Source organism: Watersipora subatra, chromosome 1, assembly GCF_963576615.1.
Source record: "Watersipora subatra chromosome 1, tzWatSuba1.1, whole genome shotgun sequence".
Taxonomy (NCBI): domain Eukaryota; kingdom Metazoa; phylum Bryozoa; class Gymnolaemata; order Cheilostomatida; family Watersiporidae; genus Watersipora; species Watersipora subatra.
This window is the reverse complement of record NC_088708.1, coordinates 13,361,149-13,387,806: the sequence shown is the minus strand read 5'-3', so window position 1 is coordinate 13,387,806 and position 26,658 is coordinate 13,361,149. Positions and strand designations below refer to the sequence as shown.

The following is a 26,658-nucleotide window of genomic DNA, read 5'->3' as shown; positions in this document are numbered from 1 at the left end:
GCATATTAAACGCGTATCGGTCCATTATATTGATATGGGTCTGTCCATAATCACCGTTGCAACATTTAGAGAGATTTTTTGCATGTAGTTGCTTATTAAGGGTCCTTTGAACTTAGTAATTGCCATATTCTGGTAGAGCTTGCAATTCTCTATGAAATGATATATTGATTATGTGCACAACTCGTCTAGTTTCTTCAAGCATTTCAAAAACATGAGTCACGCTTGCAACGTCAGAGAATTGCGATTTTAAAAGTTACTTTAGCTATTTCAAAAACTGTGATTTATGATACAACACAGTGGCTTTGCTTAGATATCATGTTTAGGACACGCCTAGCTACAATAGAAACCGTGTCGCATAGTAATATATGTCAAGATGAAGGTAAATTACAAGCCTGTTTGTCACCGTTGCAACAGCTTCTTGTCACCGTTGCAACTCGTCTGAATTTTGAAGGGAATTAGTGCTATAGATTATGTTTTAATGCATATGGTTTATAGATATAATAAAATATAATGAAATTATCAATTTAAACATAACTAACATGAAGTAAAAACTAGCAAACATAAATGTAATGTGCTAACTCTTTCGTGGAGAATTTGGTAACACTCTTTGTGGTCTTTAACTGCTTTTTTTTCAGATTCGGGGTTTCTGAAAGCTGATCTACCTTCTGGAAAAGTAAAAATAGACGCTAGTTTCAGTTAAAATTAAAACAACAGAATCTAAGTTTATAGCAAAATTTAAAATATAAGTCTACCTATCAGCATAAGTAATAAAGATACCTTACCTGGAATTTTTACTTCCAGAACTTTGCGTTTATTTCTGCATTTCTGCATCCTTTCTCGTGATTTGATATGAGCCGATTCTTTTTCTTTTTCAGATAGCTTTACATTTGTTTTAGCCCGTGGCTTTCTACATTGGCCAGCCTGCACTCTAAGATGATCGGCATACTTTTTGGGTTCTGCTTTTAATTTTTCACGATATTTACGCTTGCGTTTTGCAGAAGTGGTCTTAACCATACTGACAGTTGTTACCAAATGATAGATTTAACCCAAAAGAGCAAACTTATATGTTCAACTAGCGACTCTCAATTCACTTGCGCAACTTGCTAATATTATTGCAAAGGTCACTAATTCCCTTACATGACTGGACTTTCTGTCTATCTAGCTGGAACAAGTTATTACAGGACAAAACGTAAGTCTGAGAAGGGCTCCAATGTCTAGGCCAGAAAGCTGTACAAGATGGTTTAATTACATGTTGTATTAGTAGTTAGTTGAGGCCATTGGCAAACTATATTCCCTTTGATCTTTGACTACTATGATATACTTAATATGGTACAATAAGTTAGTAGATAATGACCAAACAAACACTTGCTATAGGGAAATTGCAACGGTGACATGTTGCAACAGCGACACAATCATATGGAAATTTCACAAGTTACAGTGATGGTCTGCTTGTCAGCTTCAAATTGGTGTGAAACTAATTTAGGATCCTAAAAAAATTTTTTTGATTGAAAAATAACAGTGCTCGGCTAACTTTTTCATCTTTTCTGTCACCGATGCAACAAAGAATATGCCTGCAGTATAGAGCGTGTCTGGTGAATATCAATCTACAGAAATTTTTGAATGTTTTTTTATAGATATTAGACAAGTCACATAATACAATTACAACAGTTAATCATGGCTCAACTTTCTAAACCCCTGTTGAATATTAGGTGAGTCTAAAAATATTTTGTCTAAAATGTTACATAAAATACCCATGATCTAATAATGATTTTGCTATTCATAGATATAGCATATCGTTAGGAGAGTCACAGATTCCAACAATTCCAGGTGTTTACTAATGAATGCAAAAAGTTATTTTTTAAATCCTTTTTGAAAAATTCCTTCAAAATTCATTTATTCATGGACAGACCCATATGTGTTAGCAATAAAGCGATGTAACCAAGCTGTGTATCAACAGTGATAAGTTTTTAGATGCTAAGTCGTTAGGTTGTCTTTAAATGATGTTTCCAACTGTCACAAATGAGTAGATTGTGTAAAATGGTGACGATAGCATTGTAAAACGTCTAATAAGCCATTTATGGTAAAAGCTGTAGTTACTCTATTCGTCTGTTTTTATAGAGGTTTTGAGTAAAGTTAAAAACACTTGGTATGTGGGTGACAATAATTCAAATTGCAGAACGTACAATTATAACTTGGTTTACTATTTATCTATCGGATATCACAAAGGCATACAATGTGGTTTTCGCAATTTCAAATCACAACTATTGTAGACAGCAGAGACTCGCCTTCGGTTGCCACAGACTTTGTAAAGTGCTCTGTAGACACACTGCTGATAACATGGATGTGAACCCAAATAATCTATCAGAGTCCTTGACAGAACATGGTACTATAAACATATCACCTTGTAGCGATTCAGCTGGCGGAACAAAATGTCCAGTAGACGAAAAGACACTTTCTGATGGTGTGCCTCTAGAACTCAAACATAATTTTAAAACACAAGAAACGTGTAATTCCTCTATTATGGTTCACACCCTTGCTCATACTGCACTGATCACTGATGCGTCATCAGGTACAGAAGAGCTTGTCATTATCACACCTGATGCAAAAACATCTTTTTCAAATATATCTGAAAATGATCAACTTGTCGCTATGAAGACAGTCGTTGATGCTTCACTGCCATTAAACACAACTGAAGTGAGCTGTAGTGCAGAGATACCTGCTAAGCCCATGAAGGACTCTGTAATGTCTGATGAGCCCACAACTGCTACCAAGGTGCATGTTGACATAACACGCGACACAGAAGTACTTGTCAATTTGCCGTGCAACACTGAGGCTTCTGTAGACATTTTGAAAAATTCTGATGCACCTGATGAAATCACGCTTGATACTAAAGAACCTATAAAAGCAACTAGTATGCTTTGCAATGCAAACTTGAGTGACAATGGCGCTAGCAGTAGCTCTGTTGAAGAACTCACTGATTGTAATTTTGGGTCAGAGAGGCTGGAAGATGTTGAAAAGTCTTGCGCTCAGCCTTTTGAGCAAATGCAAGAAGCTGCATGCAGCGCTAGCGATTCCGAGTCATCCAGTGACGGGGAATCCTTAGCCGTCGACATGGTGGTGGAGCTCGGTGAACATGAAGATCTGGCACAGTAAGTCAAATTTTACTTTATTACTACATTCTTACCCACTTGATTTCTCTCTATGGTTATTGCGGGGTTGAGAGATTTTACTCTGTTGAACAAGGTTGCTTCTATCCAACTAGATCTTATTCGCTAATTATGACCATGAATGGTTCTGGTAGTTTTGTTAGCTCGATATTTTTAGACCTGCCAGAGTAGCAGTAATTGTGATTCTTGTCATTAGTAAAACTAACAGCTCCATGTGTGGTACTTGATAGAGAAAGTCGTGATAGTACAAATCCATGTACCTTTTTTACTAAGGTTGTAGCCGAAAACTACTTAATTAAGATATAATCTAAACCCAAGCCTATTTGATTTTGGGGTTGAAGAGTTTCACGACGGAGTTGCACACCTTAGCCCGGATAACACCTTGCCATGCATAACATAGTAGAAGCTATTGCACTGTCTGTCTGTGTTATCTACAAGATGACAAATTGCATGTGCATTTTGTCATCTTGTAGATGACACAGACAAGTACTTGATGACAATTACGCAGACAAGTACTTGCAACTTGTTGTAGATGACAACAAGTTGCAAGTACTTGAAATCTCAATAATGTTTATTAATAATTAGGTAATACTTGTATGTGCATTAGCCGTGTTACATACAGTAGCTAGTAGAAGTATTTGAATAATAGTTAACTAACAAACTTTAACTCTGTAGGCTACGTATTTGTCAATATAATGCTACTATCACTAGATTTTTTGTATGTAAGTTATCGATTTGGTGGATTTTAATGTCAATTTTATATTTATATCTTTGTTAAATTTTTCAGTTTGTTGTTCCTAAGAGATAGGCCTTGCATAGAATCTAATAGCAGTGACTACCCTAGGACACTTATGTATACGCCTCATCTAACTTTCGCGTTTTCGCGGAGTCATCCTCTCGCGGAAATTTCATGTGCGAAACTAAACTATCATAACGAACGAGCGAAAACGCGAAATTAAATAGCTTTGTTCATTGATAGTCAGGCCTGTATTCACTGGTTGCAAGTTGGGGTGGCTAATGTTAGGCGACTAGTTATGAACACCTAGGGTGTGGAGGGGGGCGGTGTAAGCCCCCAACAGGTTTCTCTTATGTAGGGCCTCTGCCGGGCCTCTCGTGGGAAGTTTTAAAAAATTTTATCGGAAAGTATCAACATTTTTCTATTTTTTTAAGATTTGTTTTGTTGTAGGTGATGTGACTAACGAGACGTTTTTAAATTAAAATAGGCCAAACTTGACCGCAGTTAAAACGCTCAGAAAAAAGACATCTTTTTCTTTTGAGCATTTTAACAAAGATCAATTTTGCGGATTTTATCTTAAGTTCATTCAGAGGTTTTTACGCTTTCGATGGGACATGGCCAAGCGGGTGTTTGGTAAAACTTGATCTTTTGCAAACCTTTATAAAAGTCGTTAACAAGAATATTTTGCCGCTGATGATGATAATAATGATGCCTAAGAACTACTAAAAGTTGATGTTTGTCTCTATGGCTTGGAATGAAGTGATATTCTACAGCGATAAAAACCGTGTCCATGGCCGTTGGGCAAATAACTTTTCGAATAAATGATGTTGAGGTCGAGTTATCTGAAGCAATTTATCATTGCGTTGGAACTGACCAAACAAATCCGTTCGTTAACCTTGTGTTTGAGATGAAATGTTACATATTATCCGAGGGCGAGTTATCCGAGTTTGACTGTACTTAGCCGTAAAAAATTCCCAAAAAGTTGGGGCCGGCCAGCCGCCCCAGAGAATACAGGCCTGTTGATAGTCCAAGAAACAAATAGCAGCAAGCGATCAAATTGCATTATCAACCTTGCCCACACCATTCTACCTGCGGTTTACAATTACAAACTAGTCACAAATTTCAAGATTTTTTATCGGTGAACTGAAACTGAGGAATCTAATTATGTTTGTTCCACTGCATTTATTTTCACATCACTATATTTTCGCACTCATCAGATCTGCGAAATTAAGTTGCTGCGAAATTTTACTCTGTATGCTACTCACAAAACTAAATACTAGCGAAATATAAGTGTCCTAGGGTATATGAAACCAAAGGTAACACTTTAGGAACAGCACAGTGTCTAAGCAGTTACAAATCTGTGCGATAGATGACCTACATTTATGATGATTGCTCATAGCCTGCCCTTTCACATGATTTAGTACCGCTCATAGACCTGTTGTCTACTTGCTTCATCTATGGTTATAGAGGCAAGATGATAGGGCCGCTAGTGGCAGGAGAGCTGACAATCTCCGATCTCCCACCCCTTGGTGACCTTATCATAGACATTGACAAAGCAGTGGTGCTGACGGAGTTGGGCAATGTACAAAGTATAGTTGATTGTTTAGGTCTGTATCTTATTGAATAACAAATATCGGTACATGTATTCTTTTTTGAGAGATCTTTTTGGTGTAAACTCGAGCTTTAAAAATGACATTTAAAATAACTTTTCATTCGTTGATTTACGATAACACCAATTGTCAACTTGCTACCTTGGTTTGATTCAAATCCTGACGGCCATGAATCTTTACTGCTTTATTCCGTCATATCCGCTGCTAATCCACGTATACAGTGATGAGTTGAAAAATAGCTGCTTTCTTAGTTTTATTTTTCCCAAAATGAGAGACTTTGTGCAGTAACACTAGCAATAATTCTGGCAACGTCTGAGATTTCCTTCATATTCAATCAGATAACCCACAGGTGGGTTTGAGAGGCTGGTCCTCAGGAACCAGATAGGGTATTGAAATCTAATATTCTAGCGACCTGGCGGAAGGAACCGAGCAGTGAAGTTTGAATAGAATCAAGCAAAAACTGAGAATGCATAGCGTTTGCACGGACTAACAGACACATGCGCAATAAAAAATGAAAAAGTGGGACTTATTTAGATTCAAACAAGATCAGTAAACTGAAAATTCCAGTAATATTAAACTTTGCTGACTTATGAACTGTAATTTGCAATAGTGACATAATATTGGTTATAATTGCATCAGGCTTGAAATCTTTCCCCGTGCATACCCAAAAGTTTAGGTGTGATAACGATGCACCTTTAAAGATATTCGTTGTTAAATTGGTTTTAAACAAAGTTATACAAAATACGAGATACATGTAATATATCGCAGGTTCGGGTACTATACAAAAATAGCAAATACAAACAAAAATAAAAACATTAATATTTATGATTGGCATGTGTTTTGCTGCTTTCTGACAGTTTCTGCAACTCGTGAGGCCGCCATTTGTTTTGACATAGGCTGCTTAGTCAAGCTCTTTGGAACAAAGGAGTCACTTTCAGCACTGATATCCTATAACCTACCGTAAAAATTCATTTAATTTTTCAACCTTAGCTCGAAGGAGTACATATCATTGTCTGATAAACATGACAAACCTGTTGGTCACCTGTGATAATTGACCAATGCTGCAGAAATTATTTGTGAAGTATGGGTCACATGATCAGATTACGACTAGACAATTAGACCAAGCTGAAACAAAACTGTAAAGTAGCGAGTATCTATATTTGATACGGGGTCTTCGGTAAAACCCAAAGTGTTGGTCATAAACTAGTGCTACGAGAAGTTTTATGTTGAGCCTTTTATTGGCCTTTCAATTTACGTGAGAAGATCACGTGACAAAACAATAACCAAATGTAATGACTACGTCAGAAAAATAAACTGATTCCAATCTACGGCGGTTTTGTGATGGCTGCGATTAACTGTTCGTTTTTGAGCTTTTAAGAGCTTGTAATCACATTTCCACATATTTGGCACTTACAACACAGCAGAGTAAGACATGGTGAATCTTTTGATACCAAACAACTGTAATGTGAATTTTGTTGCAAGTCAACCTTTAAAATAATTTTTTCTTATGTTTGAATTTCATATATTTGTACTCTATTGTTTTAATCATTAACGCGAAGCAGTATTTATTTAAACAGATATAGCAACATAAATAGCTGCACAATTCACTAGTGCTATCACAAATCATTGGTGGTCTATGCTATATCTATGTCAAATGTTCTGATGATACTTCAGATGCAAAGATGTCATGACCTTTACACAACTGAGGCCAATTCTCATTGTTCATTCTATTTTTAACATGACACATTATTTACTAGCATCGGCACATGTAGCCACGCCAAATATCTACACTACATATCGGGGATGCATTTGAAAGGTGTGTAGCCAGACCGTAAAGTCTGAAACACACTTGAGAAATATTGAGTGAATTTAGTATAATAGGTGTTGACACTTGCTGACGCTATTGAATTCGCGTGTTCAAACAGTGCTCGCTTATTTTGTCTGCTGCTTTGTTATTGGTTATTTGATGCTCAGAAAATATTTTCCAATAAAACCCAAAAAATTGCATTACAAGAAAGTAATTAGACCTATATATAACCAACACTTGGCGCTCTAAAATAATATAATGCCATTGTGAATAAAAATTGCTTTCTGAATAAAATTATTAAAGTCGGATGCTAAAAACGATATCCAATTAATATTACAAAATTCATAATAAAAAATGTTTTTTATAAATGGCAATGACAAAAGGTTTCGCTTTTGTTTGACGCTTCCACTGTGTTTTGTAAGGTTTTCGTTACAAGCTGATGCTAATAGCTTAATACTAGAAGTTTATCCTGTTTGCTATTTTGTGTCCAGTGTGCTTCAGGCTTAACAGGCTGCTTATTCGTGAAATAAATCTGGGTAAGTGGTATCATTTCAGAATGATTTGATTTGTAGTAAGTTCCTACCTTGCCCGTGGTTAAGGAGTATTAGGCAAAAGGTAGGCTAGTGTTAAATCTTGTTGTTTAAGAAAACAGAGCGCTTGTCACGATCATTGTTTTAAACAATGCCTCAATAACAGCAGCTTTGTTTTTGCACCAACAGAAGTAACAGCGATTACTCTGAACATGTATCGATATAATAAAATCCTGGCATTAAATGAGTTGGCCGATTGGGTAGACACCTAGCATTAAAATAGATATCAAATTTAGCTAATGACCAGATTTGTTTAATTTATTTTATTTATTTCATCATCATATTTCACTTATATTATGGTGCCATGCTTGACCTACGCTATAGTATCGTGTTTGCAACTGTGGCAGTTCCGCAATTCGCTCTGTTGTTGGGCAGCCTTGGAGAAAAGTTTTATGTAGAATGCAGGAAATAGTTGTTATTAAATGTTTGCCAGCTTCCTTTGAGCTCACTTTTGCAAGGCATTTTGATAGGCTGCGAGTCTCATGACGAGCGAGTTATTCTTGTCTGTCTGTCAACGCTTTGATTCGTTCTGTTAATATATATTCTGCCTATATCTTAATGTTACCGGTCTCTCATGTTTTTTCTCTCAGTGGTAATTAAAGCAAACTCAGGAACTCCTGCTTTGGATGAAGAGACTGTGTTGTTCACTGAAGACAGAAGATCTGCGGGAAAGGTAAAGAACAAAATTAAGTGCATAACAAATTTGTTTTACTTTGTATTGCTGTCTGATCCGGGCCACACTGTTTTTGATGAGATGCGCTATTTCTTTTAGGTGTTTGAAACGTTTGGTCCAGTTGTCTCACCATTCTATAGCATGAGATATAACACTACAGACAATGTGACTAACTCGAGGCTGAGTGTTGGAGATAAGATTTACTTTGCTGCCGTTCAGGAGAAAAGTCTCACAAACTACGTATTTATGGAGAGGTTGAAGGAAACGTGAGTTGAAATCCTCAAGCAGCAATCCATTTTATCTTTGTATAAATCGACTAATCTTTATAATAAGTAATAATAACGACTAACAATACTTTTATGACACAAGTTAGGATTTTGATCGTCTTGTTTGTTTGTGTGTTAATTTGATGCACAGTCGATGGTAATTGAATAGGAAGTCATTGAGAACAGTATTACAAGCTTTCACTTCTTGAAAACCTATAAGGCACAACAAGACAATGAGAGGGTAGCTGTTTGTTACTCCACATACTATATATACATATAAATTGCATAAAGTTTAAAACTAGAAAGCCTTTGACACGATTAAAAATTATTTAAAAAAAGTATGTCTCATGTTTATCTAGTTTCTGTATAGCTGGGCAATCGCTACTATTATCAATATCCAGCAAGAGCAACTACTAAGTTGATATTTTTGATTTTTACTGGTTCATTTCAAGGTCCTGTTTATAGGTAACTGCCTGATATATTTTTAGTTTCTAAACATGTTGTATATTGCTTCTGAACATGAGCTATCGACGTTTCTAGTATTACAATGTAGTATGTTGTACCTTACACCTGCTCTTTGATCTTCTCAAGTGAGGGTCTGCAATACATTCTACATTAAATAAAAATGTTAAATCGTGTAGTGACTGTTAAGTGACAGATAACATTTGACGACCACTTTTCACCATACCTGTCATGGCCTTCACCCCCTCACTGGTTTCGGCTGCAACAGCTACAAATGTATCAGTGCAAGTAGGTAAAATCAGAATCATGAAAACTGTCAACAATGAATACCCCACTTTTTGGAGGATTTTTTTCAGACAAGAATGTTACAGCTGAATCACAAGGGTAACAGGTTTGTCTGAAGGACAAGCTTTCGCATTTCTCAGAGTTTTATTAGCTTTAGAGGTAGAAAGTTCCGCAGGCAGCTTCAGCCCCTTTGTACATATATTTACTTCTTGATGAATAATAGTGTCTTTAAGTTAGAATTAACCTTCACTTTATAAAGGAGACTGCTGGTCTGACTAGCAGTTAAATTGCCACCTTTCAGTTGCTCGTGCAATTGCTTCACCGAATGAACGATTATTGAAAGTATTTTAATAGAAATCCGTCTAATGCTGACCTTGTTACCGTGCTTACTCGCCACTCGTCTGCTGGCGAGTTTATTGCTCCTCACTGTCTTTAATGCTGAAGTTTTTAAGAGCAACGGATCATGCCTCTCAGCATTTAGTCAACTCTATGATGCCAACTGTAATCTTATGCTATGTACTAGCGATTGACCAGTGCAGTACTGTTAGCTGCCATTTTCATATCTTGTCCAAATTATAGAAATGTTGAAAGTTTCATAAGTGATGTTGTTCATAGGATGCATATGAATGCATGAGTATGGTATGAATATGGTGGTGTTTGGTTTTATTTATAGGAAGGGCTCTGATGCGTCTTGGTCAGAAAACCATGAGCCTCCAGAAAAGGTAAGGCCATTGTTTGTCGTCATCTCCTACTGTGTTCAGCTATCACTGTGATCAACTGTTTCAACATCGTATGCACTTTTCAGTTTCTAGACTATTCTGATGACGAAGAAGAACGCAAAGCTAAGGCAAAGCTCAGAATGAGAGACAGGCCCAATGGTAATGCTGCCAGCGATGTGACACACGATAGCTGTCCAACAAAGAAAGTGAAACCCCATAGGTCTGTTTGTTACAATTGACCCGCATATTGACAGAAATCAATAGTATGTTTGTTTATCAATCCATTGATGGTCTCCTTTTTACACCATAAATAAAACGAAGATTCTTTAATGCGCGATTATGTGTTTGTTTCTATAAGCCGTTGTCTGTGTATCTCCATGCCTCCCATTCAACATTTGAATTCATTTAATTGCAGAGTTCACACATCTCGAACTAAACAAAAAGCAAGCCATGTCTCATGGCCATCATCTCAACCATGTACCAGTGGACCAGAGTTTAATTACCATTCTTACACCCCACCTTCCTGGGCAGGAAGTTACTACGCTCCTCCACCTTTCCAAGCCGACTCACATAACCCACAGTCTTATCCGGCTCCGCCTTGGCAAAGCGCTGCCACCTTTGGTGTCCCACCAACTATAGGCAACAGCTGGCAACATTACAGTAGCCCATGGACCGAGAGAGATAGTTCATTTTACCGAGAGGAGCCACCCAAGCCCTCTAAGTTTGTTGACACACGATTTGTTCAGACGGAGGACCCGACTTCATAATTAACATCCTATCATTAATTGGATTTCTTGAAGGTTTTTATAATGTCACTTCTCTCCGAATCATATTCACTCGGCCTATCAAAGTGTACGATAATTCAGTAGACATTGTAGCTTGTGTACACAGCAACACCTTATTTGTATTTAGTAATTAGTTGCGACCTGGCGCTGTTGCGTCTAGTCAGAACATTGCTCCTATCTTATTCACACGTATGTTGACATTTAAGTGGCATGGTAAATACTCAACCGTGGAGTTGTATGCACACTGATATTGATATCGCTATTGGCCAAGTGAACCGTACATGTGGTCACGGACATTGAATAGGCTGGGACAATAGCCAGCAGCCTGATCAATAATAGCCAATAGGTGCTGTTGCTATAAGAATACGTACTATATAGTATATTATGCATAGATTTTCTGGTTCATCAACATACAAAACACTTCTTAGCAACCTTCATTGCACTGCGCTTGATCCACTCGTCTTGCTGGCTGCAGTCAGAGCTTACTAGGTAGAGCGCTGCATCTCACAATGGCACAACGTAAGTCATAAGTACTTCTCTTTGTCTCCGTTCACACTCGGGCTTACACAACAGTAATTGTGGGTAAATATTTTATGGTCTTGAGAAGTTAGTGTTTCTTTATCGGTTTCACAGGAGTGATCCTAGTAGGATTGCTAATACAGATAAAAGACACATCGATATGAAACAATTCTAAACAGTTTGTCTTAAGCATCGACTAAATGTTTTCTTTCAATGCATACAGTATACAAGATATACAGTATACAGATTGTATTCCTAGTTGAGCTGAAACTGTAAACCAGGCTAGTTAATCCATATCATGTGGCCTGGTGTTAGTTTCTGAATTATAGCTAGGAGTGTTCAGCTAGGAGTGTTCGCTACTACCGTAGCAGATTATTTGCAGTGTTCGTTTCACTCTAAAACCATGTCAGCTCTGGGTAGGATATTCCTTACAAAATCTCCAGTGTGACTGGGTTTAACTGCGCATAATAATTCCGAACTGACTATAAATTTTAAAAGCTGACCTATAGTAGACTGTAACTCTGATATTGTACAATGTACAGTCGCAAACATTCAGTTGATTAAAATGATCACGGTTGCAAACAAAACGCTAGAATAAAAATTGGAGAAATAAACCTTAGTTGAATCATCAATGCGACTCAGGTTACACATCCCATGATTACAACATATCTGTCACACTTGTAAACCACCTCATATTTCATAGGATCACAGTCTATTCAAATAATTACCAAGCTGAAGCTAATTGAATGGAGATCTTCCAATTTCTATTTGCTGTCTTGCTTCCTGTTATTTGCTAGATAATAATAACAAGCGTTAATAATAATAATGACATGTTCTGATTTGTGTCATTACAATGTGATTTGGCTTTCGGTTTCATGCCAGAAGTAATGCCTTGCCTGTTGTTTGTTCTCTGGTCTAGATTAAATTTAAATTAGACATATTTGTGTTACCAGCTTCACATTAAAATGCAAATGCTCAGACAGCGAACAGGCTAAGACCTAACATTTTGCACAATTGAGCATGAAAGCTTGATGTGTAACGCATGGTGGAGATCATGTTCGATTTGTAGATAGTTGGCCGGGGTAGCTGAATAACTGCACTGGATCTTAGCCACCCAAACCTACAGCAAAGCATTTAAAAATTAACCCCATTACAAAAGGCTGCTGAATCGCGAACAATGTTTGTATGCCTGGTCCGTAATTCATTGAAAAGCGTTTATTCGCTTATATTGATTAAGTTGATTAAATTTAATTGTTATTCTAAAGTGATTTTTGTACTCGCTAACACCTAAAACCACTTAACTTTTGATTTTCATTACAGCGCTTACTAACTTGCCCAGTTGTTCAGTAATGTGGTGATTGTTAATCGATCTATAACATCTGCGTGCAGATATGCCTCTGCGCTCAGCCACCCTACATTGTGCCTGTTGTGGCTCTCGCCTATTTCAGTTTATCTATTTTTACGTCTACAAATTTGTCTGTGCAAGTGGATAAAATCAGAATCACAAACTGCAAGTCACTTCTGCAAAGATGGCTTTCAAAGTAGAATGTCATAGCTGAACTAGACATGTTACTAGTTTCTGGAGAATAAATTTCCCTTTTAGTAGCTACTCAACCTATTAGCATTTGAAGTACAATGCTGTCTGCCACAAATACAGCAGCTACATATATACATCCAGTTTTTGTCAATGAAGAATAATGCCATTTCTCATACTCATATTTTCATGTATGCGATATTCATGTAAGTAAGTCGACTTTTTGTTTACGAGGTCTATTAACAAAATGGCACTGGAAATCCTCATCTTATCACTGACAAAATAAATGCAATGCACTATTGTTACTGTTTAACAAATCTGAAACTTAAACTTGGTGGTATCCCTGGATCACAAAAAATGTCTAAATTATGAAGTGAAGCTCATGAGCTTATAAGCAAAGATAGAAGAGATAACGTCGTTGGGATGTAACTTCTACATGAAATACAAAACCCATCGTGTCGTCACTCTATAGTCAGTATCTGGTTAAATCTGCTTCATCGTTGTTACCAAACTACCGTAAATGCAATCTTCTGCAGTATACAAGCATATATGTACTTATTGAGGTAAAAGAATGGCATGCCAGCAAATAACCTTATGTACTGGGCTGAATTTTCAAGCTGTTAATGATCCTAAACATGTTCTGCTTATCATGTGAAATCTTTTGATGTGAGTTGGGCGGCACTGACGATTATGGGTTGTGTGAGCACATCGCTAACTCCCATGAAAGTAAAGTTCAAAAACTAGGCCTTATAACCTTCATATTACAGATTGTGTCGTGCAGGTACCGGTATAGTCTTTTAAAAATGATAACAGTCAAAATTATTCGCACTTCTGATACAAGTGGAGTATCAAGTAAAATTATTTTTAAATACGAAACTAATTCAATTTGTGCTCATTTGACCAAAACTATAGTAAAAGATCCGTGTTGCATTAGATACAATAAAAAGAACCATAGTCTGATTTTAGAGGATCATGTGACCATCGATCATAAAGTTATCCGGTTGTAGAAACCGAGAATCCTGAAACCAGAAGATATGCTGTCAGAGAATCTTCAGCGGAGAGACAGAGACGAGAGGAGAACAGGAGTAGACTGAGTTCCCGGCATTTGAACCTCTCAAAACCCAAACTTTACCACTACAAGCAGACAAAGTGGGTCAATGGTAATGGGTAAGTTGTGGCTGTCGATGTTCCAACCAGCTCAACCCTATACTGGAGATTTTACTAATACTGGAACAAGAAGTAGTTATCAATATTGATGCATTTACAAATGAATATAATGCTGTATGATCATTGTGTAACACAACCAGCGTTGTAATACTTTGTATCAAAAAAGTAAACATACATTCTTCTGAACAACTCATTTTCAATAATGCAAGTTTATGTAGACAGGTCCAAATAAATATAACAGGCAAGCTTACCTTTAGCTCAGGTTCTAGGCGATGCATTATAAGGTGGAGCAAATAATTTGTTGTTGACCTTGCTGTCCTATCTTTCATTCCTATTTTTTAGAAGTTTCAGCACTTGAAATTTCTGCAGAATTTCTTTTCCTGTAAGCTATTACAACCAATCAGTTGTGTTACTTGTTCATTCAAAATCGTTTATACTCACATAAATGAACTGTCTCAGACACATCCATTAGTCCCTTTTGTACAAAGAAATGTACTAGTGTTATGGATGGAGAATACAAAGCTACGATTGCCTCACACTATGTAAAAGTTTGCTGCACGCCAGCATTGATATTCATGTTCTTGGCATAAATGTATCTGCTGTTCCACCAACTCTCCTACATCTAACATTTCAGTCAATTCTTACTTGATCTTTTGACAGTGCTATCGCACTCTGGGGTACCCAGGAAATGCTGACACCGCCATCTGAGGCAGCCCTAAATGCAGTGGCATCACCAAGAGTGGAAGCACTGGCGCAAGCCAAAACAGACAAACAGGATGATGTGTACAAGTGTGTAGTATTTGAGCACTTTTCTACTTGCATTATAATATAGAGGGTAGCAGTGTGAATTCATTGCAATGAAGTAATATGTCATGTTTTGTTCCCCTTTTTTGTAGAAACCAGTTTTACTACAGTTGTGGACGTGTTTCCCAGATTAATCTTGTGGAGAGCCGCGCCAAGTCAGCGGTATGCAGTTCGAGAGTGGAGCAGCTTGCCCAAGCCAAGGATGTTCCCAAGGGATACAAGGATAAGCCCAACAAGTAGGTTTATACATAACCTTGGATCTCAAAGCTTATCCTTGCCTGCTGGTTTTTATACAAACTTATTGCTGTGCTTGCTATGTAGATTGTTATCAATTTCTTCAGTCACTATATATTGAGACCTTCAGTTGAAACTATTTAGAAATGTGAAATGATTAATCATTACTATGATAAGAGCCGTGTCCGTCTGTTGTCAAGCCAAGAATGTTAGGAAAGATGATTGCGACTCACAGGAATTGAACTTAGATCATTGTAATTCTAGCCAAATGCACCACCATCTGCACCACTCGACCAACTTGCTGTTTTACGGAATAAATGTACACATACATATTAAACACGGCGCACAAGGACTGCTAGTGTATTACAACGTTGAGTGAGTTCATATTGCTGTTCATTGTCAGGCTCCATAAATAGCTTGCCTTTTGCAGAGACCAATACACATACAGTTGTGGCAGGGTTAGCCCAGTCTGGCCAGTAGAGACAAGGGCTATGACTGCGGGAGAGAGACCGAGAACTAATACACTAGCCAAACATAAAGAGTACCACCGCAATTATCAACCAGAGAGACCGCTGCCTTCCGATGTGGTAGCAGCAGCGAAAAAGGCTGCATGCTCAGAAAGAGTTGAAAGCCTATCCAAAGCTAAAGCCAGAAAAGAAAAACAATTTAGAGAGCCCATCTGGGATGTAAGCATACATACATTTATAATGTATAATTTGCGTCAGCAATGTTTAAATAGGCAGCTATATCAATTCTGATCAGTAAGTAACCACAATAGTCTTAATGATAAGAGTATTAGTGTCAGATAAGACTGAGCAAATACACTGGGATATCACGCAAACTTCCGCTCATAAATAGATGGCTCTTAGAAAGTCTTCTACTAAAACATTGTTACATGCAATCTTCCCAAGTCAAATAGTAGATATCGTCATAGACACATGCATACAGTCAATCAAATATGTTGATTGAGCAATAAAGATGCTCAAGTTTGAGAGAGTGGGAAGCTTATTCCCAGACATGTTAATCATGAAAATTATGCATAGCAGTATTTGAGTTTGTTGATGCTTGGTTATAATTTCATTGGAGTTACCCACTCATGAAAAGTGGTGCAAGCGTTGTCACATTCCATGTGTAGACAATTCCCTTGACTTCACATGATTTATCTAGTCACAAGGATGACTCGGATATAAATCTCTAACAATAATCCATAGAGCTAGCTGAGTTGTGGGGATAATAGCAAAAGCATCACTGGCTATCTCTCCTAGGTAAACAATTGTTTGGTAACTTGTAGGTGCTACCAAATGCGAGAAAGGCTACTGCATCACCGAGAACCCTTGAGCTCGCACGCTTCAAGCCACCATATGAAGGATACCACTTCAACTTTGACCAGGGAGCTGGATCAGAGAAGCTGCCCAAACTTATCCGAGTTGTCAGCCGTAATGCTAAGAACGCACAGGCAAGCTCTAGAATAAAGGAGCTCTCTGTGCCAATCATACGTCAATCTATGGACTTAGTGCAATTCAATCCACATGCATTTGCAATCAAACCAAACGTATTGAATGCCTACTGCCCACCACGTGTCGCTGAACTCGCACAGCCATTGGTTCGATAGTCGGACTACTCTAGCTTGAAGTATCCTATCATCAGCCGCTTGGTCAAGGAAACGATACAGCAGTGCTGAAATGCGTCGCTGATGAATGCTCAATACTGAAACATGTGTTTGTTCAAAAAAGTATTTTATTCAATAGATCCGTGCTTTCTCCATTGCTCAATGTATTGATATTTCTTTAGCTATATAGTAATATTCCTAAACACTGCAGATATATTCTAGTCCCATCACATCTGAGAGATGTTTCTTACAGTACACTGTATTCCTACAGCGTTGTGACACTGCCTTGCTCATGTCAATGTTGCCCTCCTGCCTGCACACCATCATACACATTGCATTGTTTATTGCTATAACTCGTTCTGCATTGTCATATCAGGGTGAATAAAATCTCCTCACTCAGGATGCATCTATGACATTCATTTCTTGTTCCTTCATCAATTTGTAAGCATCGAACAGTTCAGGAATCTTTTGAAATTTTAATATCTTCTTGCGAATTTGCTTTGGCGTGTCTTGATAGTAATTTTTCTTGTCCCGCGCCATGGCCTACAGAGGAGTAATACAATAATCTTAAATGCGGCTAAAGCAAGGAGTACAGTCAGACCTTTACTTAGGAAGCTGGTTCCTAATTATATATTTGCTACATACCGTATGTCAAAACTGTCTGATGAAGGAGCAAACATTCTTATAAGTGTATATATGGTTTTATTTAATTCGTACCTCAGCTCAAAAACTCAGTGCTAAGTACTTTAGATAATTACGAGCAGCATCAAAGTAAATAAATGACATCAAATTGCAGAATTATTTTACAAACTAAAGTATATATATATATAAGATAAACATAGTGAGAACCAAGAAAGGGAAGTTTACATTGTCATTCAGCCATTATGTTAAAGACAGTTGAGTTGAGGTGTAGTCATACGATGCAGAAACTAATGGTTCGGAGGTTGAGTTAACAATAGAGATAATAGACCTGCAGAAACTGACAGTTCGGAGGTTGAGTTAACAATAGAGATAATAGACATGCAGAAACTAATAGTTTGGAGGTTGCGTTAACAATAGATATAATAGACATGCAGAAACTGATGGTTCGAAGGTTGAGTTAACAATAGATATAATAGACATGCAGAAACTGATGGTTCGGAGGTTCAGTTAACAATAGAGATAATAGACATACAGAAACTGATGGTTCGGAGGTTCAGTTAACAATAGAGATAATAGACATGCAGAAATTGATGGTTCGGAGGTTCAGTTAACAATAGAGATAATAGACATGCAGAAACTGACAGTTCGGAGGTTGAGTTAACAATAGAGATAATAGACATGCAGAAACTAATAGTTTGGAGGTTGAGTTAACAATAGAGATAATAGACATGCAGAAACTGATGGTTCGGAGGTTGAGTTAACAATAGAGATAATAGACATGCAGAAACTGGTGGTTCGGAGGTTGAGTTAACAATAGAGATAATAGACATGCAGAAACCGATGGTTCGGAGGTTCAGTTAACAATAGAAATAATAGACATGCAGAAACTGATGGTTCGGAGGTTCAGTTAACAATAAATATAATAGACATGCAGAAACTGATGGTTCGGAGGTTGAGTTAACAATAGAGATAAGACATACAGAAACTGATGGTTCGGAGGTTGAGTTAACAACAGAGATAATAGACATGCAGAAACTGATGGTTCGGAGGTTGAGTTAACAATAGAGATAATGAGCTAGTTCAACTTAGACAATTTGAACTTTATTTAATAAGTTCAATGTAATTTAATTGGGTCAACATGACCTACATTTGGCTGATAAGGAATGGTTTGTAGCAATTTCAAGAACAAAAAGGAAGCTTTTTCAAAAGTAAACACATTGAACATTGGCTGCTTGTTATGTATCACTCAACTCATACAACAATTAATATGAAAGTTGGACAAGCCTAGTTAACTTTATGAAGGCGTGACACACTTAGCGCTGCCTAAAGCGTGGTTCCCGTATCGACTGCGAGACCCAGGATGATCTCGCGCAGCAAAACTTGTGGCACTAGGCTTGGCAGCTTATCTATCTATAAATCTCAATGTCTTTTGTTTTCTGTTGCCGCTGTGTCCAGCTATAGCAATTAAAATCTAGCAATGATAATTTCCAACTGTACTATAATTGAACTCACTGTACTATAATTGAACTCATTGTACTATAATTGAACTCATTGTACTATAATTGAACTCACTGTACTATAATTGAACTCACTGTACTATAATTGAACTCACTGTACTATAATTGAACTCACTGTACTATAATTGAACTCACTGTACTATAATTGAACTCACTGTACTATGATTGAACTCACTGTATTATAATTGAACTCACTGTACTATAATTGAACTCACTGTACTATAATTGAACTCACTGCACTATAATTGAACTCACTGTACTATAATTGAACTCACTGTACTATAATTGAACTCACTGCACTATAATTGAACTCACTGTACTATAATTGAACTCACTGTACTATAATTGAACTCACTGTACTATAATTGAACTCACTGTACTATAATTGAACTCACTGTACTATAATTGAACTCACTGTACTATGATTGAACTCACTGTATTATAATTGAACTCACTGCACTATAATTGAACTCACTGTACTATAATTGAACTCACTGTACTATAATTGAACTCACTGTACTATGATTGAACTCACTGTACTATAATTGAACTCACTGTACTATAATTGAACTCACTGCACTATAATTGAACTCATTGTACTATAATTGAACTCACTGTACTATGATTGAACTCACTGTACTATAATTGAACTCACTGTACTATAATTGAACTCACTGTACTATAATTGAACTCACTGTACTATAATTGAACTCACTGCACTATAATTGAACTCACTGTACTATAATTGAACTCACTGTACTATAATTGAACTCACTGTACTATAATTGAACTCACTGTACTATAATTGAACTCACTGCACTATAATTGAACTCACTGTACTATAATTGAACTCACTGTACTATAATTGAACTCACTGTACTATAATTGAACTCACTGCACTATAATTGAACTCACTGCACTATAATTGAACTCACTGTACTATAATTGAACTCACTGTACTATAATTGAACTCACTGCACTATAATTGAACTCACTGTACTATAATTGAACTCACTGTACTATAATTGAACTCACTGTACTATAATTGAACTCACTGTACTATGATTGAACTCACTGTACTATAATTGAACTCATTGTACTATAATTGAACTCACTGTACTATAATTGAACTCACTGTACTATAATTGAACTCACTGTACTATAATTGAACTCACTGCACTATAATTGAACTCACTGTACTATAATTGAACTCTCTGTACTATAATTGAACTCACTGCACTATAATTGAACTCACTGTACTATGATTGAACTCACTGTACTATAATTGAACTCACTGTACTATAATTGAACTCGCAACAATTGCAACTGCGCGTATGCAAACTTACACACGCACACACATTGAATCAGACAAGAAGGGCTAAGTCCTTCATGTCTGATTCAGCTAATCTACGGTATTGCTCAATGTATTCCTAGTTCATTGCTCAATATATTCCTAGTTCATTGCTCAATGTATTCCTAGTTCATTGCTCAATGTATTCCTAGTTCATATTTAAAAGGCTTTCGTATAGCATTCATTTCAATATTTTGATTTCACAATAGCTTTAACGCCCAAATGCTAAAAGTTCTAATATACACACTGTATGGAATGGTATAACTGCTAGAATAGAGATTTTTGGTGAAAAACTGGCCTTAAAATATTCTAGCATTGTCAACAAAAATTGGCAAAGGAACCAGATTGTTATAATACAAGTTACACAGAAAACAGAATATAAATATAAGCACATGCTACAAATCTATTAATAATAAAAAGCGAGCAGAAAGCAATAGCTAGGAGAAAGTGACAGCGATGTAGATACGAGCTACTAAAAGATGAGTAACGCTACATCATACCTTGTAATCCTCACCATAGTTCTCCATCATATATATAACATACTGTGTGTCAGGTTCAGAAAGCCTCAGCTTGACATTCTCCGGCAGCGAGGCCTTGTACTCCAGTTCTGTAAGATGACCAACAGTATCACCTTTGGGTGGAGCAAACAACTGATAATCTGTAGTTTAAAGTCAATGAGTAACTGAAAAAATTAAGGATACTCCATGCTTACTAATACTGTCAAACTAAGTTTCCTGATCTGCGCATACAATGCATGCTAATTATTTCCTGCAAATATCACAAAAGATCCTGGCAAGCCTTTAACTAATGTATAATATTCATCCTCGATCTTTTTTTCGATGATACTCAAGAGCAAGGTGAGCTGTCCACAACTATTATATCCATCGCTTTTTTGACGTAATCAAGTCGTTTGCACATGCGCTCGTTCACGAAAAAGCCGCCATATTTGTAGAAAACGATCGTTTTTCTTTCATTTAATAGTAGGCCTACTTTTTGGTGTTGTTTTGATACTATATTAAAAAATTGCAAACAAAAGCATCGTTTTCAAAAATTCATTGCAAAAGCTTCGTGTTTTTAACGATAAAATTGTCTATAAAGATGGCCGACAACGATAAAATGACGTCACGAAAAAACGAAGGATTATTACCTTTTCTAACAGCTTTCTTATCTGGCAGCGGCTCAGCATGATGTGATGTAGAACCAGCTTTCTGCAATAAAACAAACCACATGTTGATGCTTTTGAAGTCAGCTCTTCCACTGTATTAGTGCAGCTAAAGACATATTTTGGCATGTGATCCAGCTAAAGACATATTTTGGCATGTGATCCAGCTAAAGAAAGCTTGTAACTACATGACTGCTAACAATTGACCACAACTGTTGAAGTTATCTACCCCTGTTACAGTAATTACACGGTTACACAAGGATATTTTATCACTAGTACAGAATGATATTCAAGCACTAGTACAGTTTTCAAACTCTAACAGAGGTTGGAAACCAGCTCCAAACACTGAGTGCAACACGTGGAGCTGGTACTAGACCGTAAAGGCAAGTGGCAGATCGGACCAGAGGCTGGTCAGTGGCTATCCTGCCGTATTTCAACATATTCAGCACAAATGGCAGCAACAAAACAAAACTCAAGTATGACAAATACTTACATTAAATCTTCCTTTGGACACAGATTTGTTTGAGTCAAAGCTAAGTCCCATAGATTCCATGTTAAAACGAATACTCTTTAGATTATTCCATTCTTTTTTCAACGCTGACCTGCAAGAGACCACCATAAAGGTGAAGGACTTCTAGAGTAAATTTGTGTAAGCCATCGAGCCACTTATAGGAAGAAACTAAGGCGGAGTAATGAGGCAACAAGAGAGAAGCAAATGATCTGATGAAAAATTCTAACTTCATATTTTAAACTTTCTCATTTGCAGTAAATCTTAAGACAATTCAAATCCAACTGAAGATACCATGTTTGAGTTCATTTTTTATAATTTCATGACAATGTCTGCATATGCTTCAACATAGCATTAATCAAGAGAGGTATTCCTATAAAGGAAGGGAATTGATAGGTTACTGAGCAATCTGCCAAAAAAAATCTAATTTAATATGAATTTATCGTCACTCATGTTCAATAATTTTGAAGTAAAATACCTCTTGCTAGTTTTATCTTTTGCAGTTTTACCTGGTCATATATCTTATATATGTTCAGGTTAACATAACTATTATCAAATTGCCGGAAAGCTATAGACACGCCCTGCGATTGAACATTCACCTTGCAAAAATTAGACAAACTAAAAGGAATTTGGGAACTAGACCGGGAAACACCTCATCTAGTACACAGCAACGCATATACATAAGAGTTTCTTAACGTTACATGATGAAGCACAATGTGTAAAAGCATGTGTATTTCTAAATATAATGTCTGAAAAGTTTTACGTGATTGTTACACAACGATTGCTTTTTAGTATCAATCAAGGCCCAGTAAATATAAAAATGTTCAAAATAGTAGGACAAGGTCAAATTATTAATTAGTTAGTCATGAGAAGATAACTCCTACTAAGATTGACATGTTAACCAACACAATGCTATATATTTTGGCAACATATTTTAGGCCAAAACATGACTCCCAAGAACTCAAAAGATTAGAAACAATCTTATCAGAAATTAATGCAAAACCATATTCAGTGACTGCATGCTTTTTGCCAAATAAAAGGCAATAAATTTTAACTGATTTATCACTTGTTTGTTCCGAGATGCTATTGCATTGCAAACAATAATCATTGACTTTGACGAGCACATATGTAAAGAGGTTACCATGTTCATACGACAGTCCTTATGGAATTGCAGTTGCAACGGAAGTAGCGCTTGTAGTTCGTGCAGAGAAAGTTCCATTCACTGTGTTTAACAAACGATTACATGGTAACATATAGCAAATTATGTACTCAAGTTTATAATTCTTGTGCCGCATACTACATTTAATGGCTACGAGGACATGTGAAAATTAAAATTAGGCTTTGAAAAAATATCAACGATTAAATAAAATACAAAGTTTTTAAAAATGAACAGTAACACCGTCTAAGAGAAAACAACTTCGTTACTAATACCTGCAGCTTTGGAAGACATCAGTAGTACATCCCAATTTATTTCACATATTATCACACTACACATTCTTGATACGTCAGCAATTATAATCATTATAGGTATCAGGGAGTCAGCCAAATATACAGATTCTCCTAGCTCTGTGGGCTCACCTCTAAAGGACCGTGCAAAACTAACAAGGCACACAAGACCTTTGGTGGATCAAAATAAACTACGTTTGGCCAAGGGGTGCAACAATAACTCTTCACATGGGCTACTGAGAGCGATGTCTCAATATCATCTGAACAGATGGGCTTTCTGTTAAGCTCTAATAGTATCCGTATTTTGAGACTATTCTGGGATGTTACGATAATAATCATTAATGGAAGAAAGCTGGATGATGGTGTGAATAAGTTCGAATGACTAAGCACTACAATCCCAAATCTGGTTAAATAATAGTTAGTCATTTTGAATTTCATAAACGTTGGCAAATTGGAGAAACTATAAAGACTATATATGGCCCACTTGATAAAATTTACAAAATCGGCTGAGGGGTGCGAATTTGAAGATCAGAGAGACTCATTGATTAGGGACAAACTTCTCGTTGGTATGGGGTGATTTAAAAGCACATGAAATTCAGTAGTGAAACTGACAAGTTAAAACTCAACTAAATCATAATCGCATAAAACAAAAGAGGCTACAAGATCAGCCTGAACTGTTAGTAATATCAAGTAACCAGAAGTCGGCGCTATAGGTTACAGTAGACCGGCCTAAAGATTCAAAGGCACAGAGAACTAAGTGCTGGAGAAGCTGTAGAAGGCACCAGTAAAATAGATGTCCAGCTTTTGGTAGGAGGTGTAACAAATGTAAACAAAGAAACCGCTGCGCGCCAAATTACACAAGACACCTAGCGCTGAGGGCAAATTACTTACAAATTGATGACAAGTTAGAAGAGAATACATTGGATGAGTGTATTTGGGTAAAATATACCGTGTAGATGCAGTAGAAATAAAGTTAAAGGTTTACTTGCAACAAAATTCACATTACAGTTATTTGGTATCAAAAGGTTCATCATGTCTTACTCTGCTGTGATGTAGGTGCAAAATATGTGGAAATGTGACTACAAGCTCTTAAATGCTCAAAAACAAACTGTTATTTGCAGCCATCACAAAAACTTCGTAGGTTGGAATCTCTTTATTTCGATGATGTATTCAAACATTGTGGTTATTGTTTTGACACATGATGTTATTACGTGAAATTAAAGGCCAATAAAAGGCTCAATATAAAATGTCTCGTAGCCCTAGTTTATGACAAACACTTTGGGTTCTACCAGAAAGCCATATCAAATATAGATGCTCGCTACTTTACAGTTTCGTTTCAGCCTGGTCTAATTATCTAGTCGTAATCTGATCATGTGACCCATACTTCCTGCCAAATGGCGTGAACCATTTCCGCAGCATTTTTCGACCATCACAGGTGACCAACAGGCTTGTCATGTTTATCAAATGATGATATACACACCTTCAAGCAAAGGTTGAAAATTAAACGAATTTTTATGGTAGGTTCGAAGATATCATTGCTGAAAGCATAGATCTATTAACTATACTGTGTAGTTAATAGGTTTATGGCTGAAAGTGGCAGCATTACAATGATAATGAAATAAACGCGTAAGGACAATAGACACAATTTTATTGAATGAGTGAAGTATATTTGTGAAAACAATTCGACGAATGAGGTTGCATGAAATGTAAACAGAAGCCATCGTGGTCGACTACATCCCATTTGAGCCATTTTAGAAAGGGATTACAATCTACAGCATTTTCGTGATGGCTGTGATGAACTGTTCGTTTCTGAGGTTTTAAGAGCTTGTAATCACACTTCCACATATTTTTCACATACAACACAGCAGACTATGACATGGTGAATCTTTTGATAGACCATGTCCAGATAACTGGACATCACAAATAACTGTAACGTGAATTTTGTTGCAAGTCAACTTTTAAGGTACGCAAACTTAGATGCTATCAGCAATAGTAGGCCTAATACATATATATATATATATAATATATATATATATGTATATATATACAATGTATATATAACTCGGACTATATGCTTGAAGCATGATACAAAAGCGAGAGTATTTGTGGAACACAACATGGCATAGGTGCATTTTCAACCCGCTTCCGAGAAGCTCAATGGCCTGGGTCGAACAGAGCTACATTGTTTTGTGTTTATTAAATTTAATATTTAACTTTAGATTTATCTAAAGTGAGCTCAGATAGTCAGACTGTGGAAGAGGATTTCTACATCTCATAACACCAAGAAACACTAACGCCGAATAGAAAAGCATTTGAGGGGTTGAAGCTGATTACAACAGGCAGAGAAATTTGTGAAATTAACTTAATAAAGACATATGGCAAGTTGTTTCATGGTTTAGGAACGCTGACATGTGAGTGCAAAATCTAACTGACCGATTCTGTTAAACCCTTTGCAATCCATGTTCCAACACCTATTCCATTCCACTTGAGAGACAGAAGAGTAGAGGCTATATCTCAAATGGATGAAGATGGCGTGATAACATAAAAAAGACAACATCATTTTGGCACCTATGGTAATGGTGCCACAAACCACAAATGGTGCTTCACAAACCAAATCAAAATACCGTAAAAATCTGATTTTTTAAATTTTAAGGAAAAAGAAATATGCTTTCCAAAATAGCTTGAAATTATGGCAGATTATCAACGCGTTAATTGATAAATTAGCAAACTAGTATCTTCGATTTGATTAATTTTAGTATTGAGTATTTTATTTTTCCCCGTCACTTACTCTTCAATTGTAGGCTGTTTTTTTCGCTTTAGATTTAACCTTCGTCTATTTGTACTGTAATTATATCTTTTTGCTCGCCTTTGCTTTCGAATTTTTGTCATCGTGTCTAGCTGTAAAACATGAGGATGAACATTAGACTAGAATTGCAACATTATCGTTTGCCTATAGAATGTCTAGGTGAAACAAGAAAGTCTTTGTAACAGCATCAAGTAAAAAAGCGTATGTCTATTGCGATAACGTGTGTAAAATCGCAAGCTACAAAGCATAATCGTTACCT

At 36.7% G+C, this 26,658-nt stretch overlaps 2 protein-coding genes across 4 annotated transcripts; one reads left to right on the top strand and one right to left on the bottom strand.

Annotated features, from left to right (window-relative positions):
* Positions 1 to 2,270: 2,270 nt before the first annotated feature.
* LOC137393880 (H/ACA ribonucleoprotein complex non-core subunit NAF1-like) lies at positions 2,271 to 16,987 on the top strand. 2 transcript variants are annotated; one of them, XM_068080596.1, is made up of 8 exons: positions 2,271 to 3,149; positions 5,371 to 5,510; positions 8,501 to 8,583; positions 8,683 to 8,849; positions 10,270 to 10,318; positions 10,402 to 10,535; positions 10,731 to 11,619; positions 14,120 to 14,205. In XM_068080596.1, exons 1-7 carry the CDS (start codon positions 2,338 to 2,340, stop codon positions 11,080 to 11,082), a joined length of 1,737 nt encoding a protein of 578 aa, XP_067936697.1. In that variant the 5' UTR covers positions 2,271 to 2,337; the 3' UTR covers positions 11,083 to 11,619; positions 14,120 to 14,205. The 2 variants fall into 2 exon arrangements, with proteins under 2 accessions (XP_067936697.1, XP_067936703.1); XM_068080602.1 differs by lacking the exons at positions 2,271 to 3,149; positions 5,371 to 5,510; positions 8,501 to 8,583; ... (1 more) ...; positions 10,270 to 10,318; positions 10,402 to 10,535 and adding exons at positions 14,981 to 15,109; positions 15,217 to 15,360; positions 15,789 to 16,044; positions 16,650 to 16,987 and having other exon boundaries at positions 11,101 to 11,619; positions 14,161 to 14,320.
* An 87-nt stretch (positions 16,988 to 17,074) lies between these two features.
* On the bottom strand, positions 17,075 to 26,499 carry LOC137393896 (nucleolar protein 16-like). 2 transcript variants are annotated; one of them, XM_068080611.1, is made up of 5 exons: positions 26,382 to 26,499; positions 22,133 to 22,241; positions 21,625 to 21,685; positions 20,978 to 21,084; positions 17,075 to 17,510 (listed from the first exon to the last, which is right to left on the bottom strand). In XM_068080611.1, exons 1-5 carry the CDS (start codon positions 26,480 to 26,482, stop codon positions 17,364 to 17,366), a joined length of 525 nt encoding a protein of 174 aa, XP_067936712.1. In that variant the 5' UTR covers positions 26,483 to 26,499; the 3' UTR covers positions 17,075 to 17,363. The 2 variants fall into 2 exon arrangements, with proteins under 2 accessions (XP_067936712.1, XP_067936716.1); XM_068080615.1 differs by lacking the exon at positions 26,382 to 26,499 and adding an exon at positions 26,027 to 26,367 and having other exon boundaries at positions 17,076 to 17,510.
* Between the last annotated feature and the right edge of the window lie 159 nt (positions 26,500 to 26,658).

Excerpts from the sequence above, each read along its gene's own strand:
- LOC137393880 (XM_068080596.1), top strand. The coding sequence starts at position 2,338 with ATGGATGTGAACCCAAATAATCTATCAGAGTCCTTGACAGAACATGGT. Across the intron at positions 8,850-10,269 it reads ATGGAGAGGTTGAAGGAAAC|GAAGGGCTCTGATGCGTCTT; the intron begins GTGAGTTGAAAT and ends TTTTATTTATAG. Across the intron at positions 10,319-10,401 it reads ACCATGAGCCTCCAGAAAAG|TTTCTAGACTATTCTGATGA; the intron begins GTAAGGCCATTG and ends TGCACTTTTCAG.
- LOC137393896 (XM_068080611.1), bottom strand. The coding sequence starts at position 26,482 with ATGACAAAAATTCGAAAGCAAAGGCGAGCAAAAAGATATAATTACAGT. Across the intron at positions 21,085-21,624 it reads TAAGAAAGCTGTTAGAAAAG|AACTGGAGTACAAGGCCTCG; the intron begins GTAATAATCCTT and ends GTCATCTTACAG. Across the intron at positions 17,511-20,977 it reads ACTATGGTGAGGATTACAAG|GCCATGGCGCGGGACAAGAA; the intron begins GTATGATGTAGC and ends ACTCCTCTGTAG.